Source organism: Cupressus sempervirens, chromosome 5 (genome assembly GCF_028749045.1).
Source record: "Cupressus sempervirens isolate cs-2001-9-10 chromosome 5, ASM2874904v1, whole genome shotgun sequence".
NCBI lineage: Eukaryota > Viridiplantae > Streptophyta > Pinopsida > Cupressales > Cupressaceae > Cupressus > Cupressus sempervirens.
The window spans coordinates 1,050,278,268-1,050,286,824 of NC_143122.1; the positions used below are offsets into that span (position 1 = coordinate 1,050,278,268).

The following is an 8,557-nucleotide window of genomic DNA, read 5'->3' on the forward strand; positions in this document are numbered from 1 at the left end:
ATTTAATTCTTTTATAATATAAGAACATAGAATAATGAAATAGAAAATTAGAGAAAATTAGAGGAAAGTGTTGTTTGAACATATATATTTTATTTTAAATCAATAGGTACAATATTATTTTAAATCAATTGACTTAAATAATTTCATTTATATGATGACTTCAAATTTTCTTCATAATTTATGAATTTATTCTAGCATATTTACTATCAATCTATTTAAATAATATGTATTTCATTACTATCTACTAAAATAAAAAATTACTCAAACTTTTTTTTCAATATAAACATTAAATGGGTAAATATTGTGGTGCTTATCTCTAAATGCAATTGCATTATTGACCCTAACCTAACGTAATATAAATCTAATCTTAATTGAATTCCCATACTAAACTCTAACTTTACTTGTAAAACTAATTTGAATGCTAAACTTAAATCTCATTTTAAAATTATAATAATGAAGGAGATTAGGGATTATATATATATATATATATATATATATATATATATATATATATATATATATATATATACATGTATATGTATATATATATATATATACATGTATATGTATATATATATATATATATATATACATGTATATGTATATATATATATATATATACATGTATATGTATATACATATACGTATATATATATATATATATATATATACATATACATATATATATATATACATGTATATGTATATATATATATATATACATGTATATATATATACATATACATGTATATATATATATATATATGTATATATATATATATATATAATTATTATATAAAATAAAGTATATAATAAAATTTAATAACATTTATAAAATTTAATTAACTTCTATAATAAATTTTATAATTTAATTCTTAGTACTTTCCTTTCTCCATACTACTAGTTATATATATTATATAGCATATAATATATAAAGAGAAAGTCTAGAGATATGGAGACTTAAATTTACTTTTTTTTTAAAAAATTAGTTGATTAGACAATTTTTTTGTAATTTTCAGAATGAAAAATTAATTAAACCCCTAGCAAAAATAGGGTCAACCAATAAGAAAAAAGAAATACTTTTCAAGAAATTCAAAAAAAAATAAAGACACTTCAAACATTGGAAATCATGTTTAATATTTTGCAAAGGCACAGCTTTTAAGGCAAACTAATAGCCTAAAATCAGGTGAAAACATAAGTCTCAGCCTATAAATAGGCTGGACTAAAAAGTTCGACGTTTTTAATGAGTTTAACCAGCCACTTTTTTGATTGGAAAAAATAAATTAGTTAGAATTTGTAAAAACAATTTGAATTTTCTAGTTTTTAACTATTTTTTGATATAAATAAAGTTATAAGTAGCATTTATGATATGATGGTACATTTAGTACAAATGGTACTTACAATTGTTTTATTGTAAAATTATATTTTTTAGTTTGAGAAAATTAAATTTTCTACTTGCAAAAATTAGAATAAAGTCAATCAAATGAAAGATAAATAAGAATTATATAATCATATAAAATACAAACATTTGAAATTATATTTATGAACTAAAAATTGTATCATTGATTGGTAGTTTAATTGTAAAATAGAATTGAATGATTCTTGTCTTTGGCAGGAACTAAAATTAATAGTGGGAGAAAAAATCACTCCACGAAAATGACATGACTAAGCTCTAAAACCATAGTACTTCAAAACATAGGAGCATAGCTCTGAAATAGAAATAGTATAAAATCATGGCGCCGTCGACAATGCAACTTATATGCATCGTTTTAAAAGTGTATTTCAGTGGTTTATAATAGACACTACGGGTGCATATAAGTTGCACTGTAGCCAAAACCTAAAATCATATGGGCATAGCTCATAAAGAAAGCGCCCTCATGTAGCTAGAGTCGTAGCCCAAAAAGGTGGAGGGTAAATCATATAGGCATAGCTCATAAAGAAAGCGCTCTCATGTAGCTAGAGTCATAGCCCAAAAAGGTGGAGGGTAAATCATATGGGCATAGCTCATAAAGAAAGCGCCCTCATGTAGCTAGAGTCATAGCCCAAAAAGGTGGAGGGTCTAGTTTATCCTTCTTTCCCTAACTCGACTCTTGGTCTAGCGATCATATCCAACTACTTGCATTTTCCTCTTCATTATATCATTTTTGAAAGTAGAATTGAATCAGAAGAAAAAAGAAAATTAAATATCTAAAATTTTTAAAATTCAATAAGTGAAGATAAGAAATTCATTAGCCAAGGTTTTACTTCCAATAACTCTTCTCTTAAAAACATAAATGCGATATAAAAAACCACAATGTATCCCCACATTGTGACTCCCCATGAAGGAAGAGACCTACACTTCCACGTCAGCGATCTCCTTCGCATAACCTAAGATTGCCGTAAGAATCCCTTAAGCTAAGCTTAATATTCCCAACAATCTCTTTTCAAATCAAATCAGCATATTTACATTGCTTAATCGTATACAGAAATACACTGTTCTTTCCCTCTTCATCACAGATTCTCAACACTCTTTCTTTATTCATTATTCCAATCGTTTTCTCCACATTTCAACATTCTCCTACTCCTCTTCATCTGCAAGTAAAGGAACTCTCAATAAAAATCCCTATTCTTCCTATATATACAGGCGGAGATTATCATACATTCAAAACCAGCCATAAAATTTCCTTTACATTCTACAACCCATTTGCCCAAAACTCAGAAATCTGTGTTTTTGCATTCAGAGCATTTAGAAATGGATGTCAATTCAAGCAGTGGTAGACAAGCTGATCGTGCTGGAAGCTTATTGAGGAGAAGACCAAGTCTACGTTTAGTAGAGCCTGCGTTTGATCCCGCAATTGAATGGAAGGAAACACCTGATGCCCATATTCTTGTGGCTGAACTTCCAGGTTTGTTTCATTATATTACTCATTCCATTTATCACTATAAATTCTGGTTTAAATCTAGTTTTTATCAATCTATATGGTGGTTCCTTGGTGCATGATTGTAAGATGTGGATTCTTTTGGTAATGGCGTTTTGTATATCTCACTTTGGTTTGTGAACTTCATAATGGTGCAAATGTGTTTGGTAATTGTAATTGTAGACCTCTTTGAAGATTAGTTAAGTGGGTAGTAATTGTGTAAGGGGTAGTAATTGTGATTGGAGGTTTTTAAGTTTGTTAAGCGAATCAAAAAAATAATTGTTGATATTCAAATCAATAAAATTAGATTTTTACAAATTTTTATAATTCAAATATCAGTTTCAAGTTTTGATTGTGTGAGTATTTCTAATCTTATGTCATGTTCATTTATCTTGCATCTTTTCATATATGCAATCTCCTTCATCCTAATGGCAGATCATAGAGTGTGATCTGAAACATTAATGATAAAAATGATCAAAAGTAGAAGCTGATATTTGAGGTTCATTAGAAGTTTTTATTTGACTATTATATTATGTGAGTATCATTAATTACAATGCAATGAGTATCAAGATGATCTATCTTCGTAGATTTAGAGTGTCAGTTAATTAGTTGGTGTGTTACCATCCTCTTCTAAATTATGGTTCTTAGTATTGTTTGTATGTGTTGTGCATCTATTGTTAAAATTAAGTGTTTAGAATATGATCATCGATGTATAAGTTTCATTAGCTATAATGGAATGAATACCAAGATGGTCTATTTGGTGGTTCCTTGGTTCATCATTGTCAAATATAGATTCTTAAGACTTTTTGGCAATGGTGTTTGGTATATCTTATCATTCGTTTGTAGTCTTCTGAATTTTATAAGAGGGTTGTAAGTTAAGTAGGTTTGACTATGAAAAAAATTTAATACTTATGTAATTTGTAATAATTGTAACTGTAGACCTCTTTGAATTCATTATTATGCTATTACATTGTAATTGTTAACATTATTAAACGGCCCACCTTGTAACTTTCAGTTGTGTACTTTTTTTATGTAAGTTTTGTTAATTGTAATAAAAATTTGATTACCAAGACATGATCCAAATTTAGAGTACAAGCTTATTAGTTATGTGTTAGCATCCTCCTCTAAAATATAGTTGTTAGCATTGATTCTATTCTTTGTTAATCTATTGTTATTAAAGTCATTATATGTGTTCAAATATGAGTAGAATGAAATGAGTACCAAGACAATTTATATGCATAAAGTTGGAGTGCAAATTTATTATTTGATTTGTTAGCATCCTCCTCTAAATTATAGTTCTCGATTTTTTTGTTTGTTTTGTGGATCTATTGTTAATAAATTTAGTATAAGTGCTCAAAATACTATGTCAATGTTTTCAAAATATTATCATATCTCACAATGTTGTATCTAACCATCATCACACAATTGTGTGCCACAATGATTCATTTTGTTGGCAATCCTAACTATTTAATTGTGTGCAGGTTTTGAAATTGAAGATGTAAAAGTACAACTTGATGACCATGGAAATCTTATATTTGGTGGAGAACGTTCTGTTGAGGAAATGGTATTTGTAGAAGGGAATTGGCAGCATAGGCAAAGGCCAGGTTTTAAGTTTACAAAGGTTGTTAGTATTCCTGAGAATGTTGATACTACAAGCATTGGTACTAGATTTGAAGATGAGTTGTTTCACATTACAATAAATAAATTGAAGCCACCCAGAGAAGTCAAGTCAAAAGATATTCTAGACCAAGAGAAAAAGAGTATCCCACAAGTGGGTGAAAGAAGTGCAAGATTTATTGAAGAGTCCAAAGAGAAAAAAGATGGCAAGGCATCAAATGGTAAATCAGAGCAAAATCTAAGAAATGGGAAAGTTGAGACTTCCGAAGTTGTAAATTCTAGTGCAACTCAAGTTGATAAATCACCAAGCAATAAACTAGTTCAAAGTACTGGAGGTGAGAAGGATGGAACTCTAGAGATTGTAAAGCTTAGTGAAACTCAAGATGACAAAGCATCAACTAATAAAAATGATCAAAGTCTAAATGATGATAAGGTTGGAACATCAAGAGTTATGAATTCTAACACAACCCAAGATGATACAACATTGAGAAATAAATTGGACCAAAGTCAAAGAGATCGTGCTCAAAGCTTAATGAGAAGAAGATCAAGTCTACGTTTAGTAGAGCCTACATTTGAACCCCAAATTGAATGGATGGAAACACCTCAAGCTCATGTTCTTGTGGTTGAACTTCCAGGTATGTTTCATAATATTATTGAATTCATTTATCATCATAAATTCTAGTTTAAATATAGTTTCTGCCAATCTAATTAGTGGTTCCTCGATGCACAATCATCAAACATAGATTCTTTTGGTAATGGTGTTTTGTATATCTCACTTTGGTTTGTGGCCTTGTGAACTTCATAATAGATTTGTAAGTTAAGTGGGTATTAATTGTGTAATGGGTAGTAATTGTGATTGTAGGCAATCTGAAATATCTTTTGATATTAATAGAAGGTTCATTGAAATCATTAAAAAAAAAAACTAGATTAAGAATAAGAAAATAAAGTATACAACTTAAAATATAACAAAGGAACAGCAATAAGAAAATGGAGTTGTTGTCTTTTTAAACAGATCACTCATCTAACAACATACAAGCAGCAGCAAAAATGATTTGCCACTATCGAACAAGCTGATACTTGATCCAAAGGACATATTGTCCATGTAAAAGCAAAAAAATAGAGTTCAATATAAATAGATTTCCACAATATATTAGTTCAAATATCAATTTTTATTCTTTATTATGTAATTATTTTTAGTATCAATGTTTCTGATCATATTTCATGTTCAATCGTCTTGCACCTTTCTACATATGCACTCTATTTCATCCTAATAATAGATCATAGAGTGTGATATGAAACATTAATTCTAAAAGTACTTATACAATCAAAACTAGAAGCTCATTTTGGGGTTCATTAGTAATATGAGTATCACTAATTACAATGCAATGAGTATCAAGATGATCTATATGATGGAATTTAGAGTGCCAATTAATTAGTTGATGTGTTGCCATCCTCTTCTGAATTATAGTTCTTAGTATTATTTGTACGTGTTGTGAATCTATTGCTAAAATTAAGTGTTTAGAATATGATGTCAATGTATAAGCTTAATCACCTATGATGAAACGAATACCAAGATTATATCTTTGATGGTTCCTTGGGCCATCATTGTTCTAAATGTAGATTCTTCTTTTGGCAATTAGTAAGTCTATCATTCATTTGTTGTCTTGTGAACATTATAATAGAGTAGTAAGTTGAGTAGGCTTAACTATGCAAAACTTCTAATACTTATGTGAGTTGTAGTAATTGTAATTGTAGAGCTCTTTGAGCTCATTGTTATGTTGATCCATAATAGATGTTAACACTATGAAGTGATCCACTTTGTAATTTTTAATTTAAGTGCCTTGTTTATATTCTATTAATTATGATTTGTTTTAGATTATCATTATTTATGTGTAAGCGTGCTCCTCTAAAATACAGTTCTTAATATTGATTATATGCTTTGTTAATCCATAGTTATTAAAATCCTTATAAGTGTTCAAATACGAGTCAAATCTATAATAAAATGAGTACCTGAATTATTCATATGCATAAATTTAGAGTGCAGATTTAGTAGTCGAACTGTTAGCATCCTCCTTTAAATTATAGTTCTTGATATTGTTTGCATGTTTTGTCGATATATTGTGTGTATATTTTATGGATATAGTGTTAATAAATTCATTATAAGTGTTCAAAATACTATGTCAATGTGTGTTACATCTCAGATTGTTGTATCTAATTAGATTAACCATAGTTACAAATTTTTCTTCTAAAATGATTCATCTTGTTAGTAATCCTACCTAAGAAGATTGGTCTAACATGACGAGTCAGTTATGAACACAATTTATCCCCTACGAAACAATGCCTAACTATAATTGTTTATCTGTGTGCAGGTTTTAAAATTGAAGATGTAAAAGTACAACTTGATGATGATGGAAATCTTATATTCAGTGGAGAACGTTCTATTGATGAAATGGTATTTGTAGAAGGGAATTGGCACCATAGGCAAAGGCCAGGTTTTAAGTTTAGAAAGCTTGTTAACATTCCTAAGAATGTTGATACTGCAAGCATTAATACCAGATTTGAAAATGAGTTGTTTCACATTACAATCAATAAATTGAGGTCACCTACAGAAGTCGAGTCTACAAATATTTTAGAACAAGAGAAAAAGAGTATCCCACAAGTGGGTGAAATTAGTGCAATATCTATTGAAGAATCCAAAGAGAAAAAAGACGACAAGGCATTAGGTGGAAAACCAGAGCAAAATATAAGTGATGGGAAAGTTGAAAATTTAGAAGTTTCAAATTCTAGTGTAACTCAAGTTGACAAAGCACCAAGCAATAAACCGGTTCAAAGAAATGGAGGTGAGAAGGATGCAGCTCTAGAAGTTGTAAATTTTAGTGCAACTCAAGATAATACAGCATCAAGTAACAAAGATGAGAAGGTTGAAAATCTGCAAGTTACAAAGTCTGTTGCAGTCCAAGATGATAAAGCATTAAACAATCAGCCAAACCAAAGTCCAACAGATAAGAAGGTTGCTGGTGTAATCCAACAAGATAATGAGAAGTTCAAAACTCCAGAAGCAGAAAATCCTAGCACAACTCAAGCTACAATAGAAAAGGGGACAAAATTACAAGAAGAAGAGTTGGCCAAAGATCAGCAAGTTGAACAATTGGATTCTGATCAGGATGAAGATCAAATGAATGGTAAAGGTGGGGAAGATAAGGAAAACAAATTGCAAGTTTGTCCTTATGTATATCAACTCATTTCATCCAGGTCTTACTTGAAGGTTGTAGGTGCAATTGTTGTCTTCTCTATTTTATTGTATATCAATTATACAATAAAATATCCGTAGGATTAGAAGTTAAGATAAGATATAAGGACCTTACAATCACATCCTTATTACTTAGCACTAGACTAGATTTGATAGAAAGTATGAATTTTCTTCTTTCATGTTTATTTGTTCTTAATGTAATAAAAATGTGTGCCTCACATATCACATAATCATGTATATGTAATTGTTTTTTATTTATTAAATTATATATTTGCATTTACTATTGTGGTAGCAATATTTTATGTTGGTCTTTATAACCTATTTTTGGCTCAATCAAATAGTTAGACATTAAAGTAAAATAAGGATCTAAGGTATCTTTATTTTAATTATAAAACCATCAAATACAAGAGAAGAATTCATATTTTAATTAATAATAAAACCAAACAAAATGAAAGTTGTATTATTTTTGTCAAAAAAATTCAAATAGCTGCAAATTATGACTAGTCATCCATGTCTATGATTTGGAGATTACTAACATCAGGAGAAACTAATTGATATAATATTTAGCTTATAATATGATTAAACCTACCTATACTAAATGGAAAGAAACCATTAAAAAATTAATCTTCCATAGAATAATGTCTTCACCCACTATTTCTAAAGTAAATGGTGTTAGAACTTTACCCTTTTAAGAACAAGATTCCTCACCCATTATCTAGAATTCTAATCCTCACCATCCAAAAACCTAATTGAATGTACGTCAATATCCTAAAGAAAAAATGTATTTCTCAAT

The 8,557-nt window shown here is 28.9% G+C and overlaps 1 protein-coding gene across 1 annotated transcript; it reads left to right on the plus strand.

Annotated features, from left to right (window-relative positions):
• The first annotated feature begins 2,633 nt into the window (after positions 1-2,633).
• On the plus strand, positions 2,634-7,994 carry LOC149559547 (uncharacterized). The gene is made up of 3 exons (XM_089833436.1): positions 2,634-2,885; positions 4,379-5,149; positions 6,884-7,994. The coding sequence occupies exons 1-3, from the start codon at positions 2,732-2,734 to the stop codon at positions 7,843-7,845; spliced, it is 1,887 nt and encodes a 628-aa protein (XP_089689562.1). The 5' UTR covers positions 2,634-2,731; the 3' UTR covers positions 7,846-7,994.
• Positions 7,995-8,557: the final 563 nt, after the last annotated feature.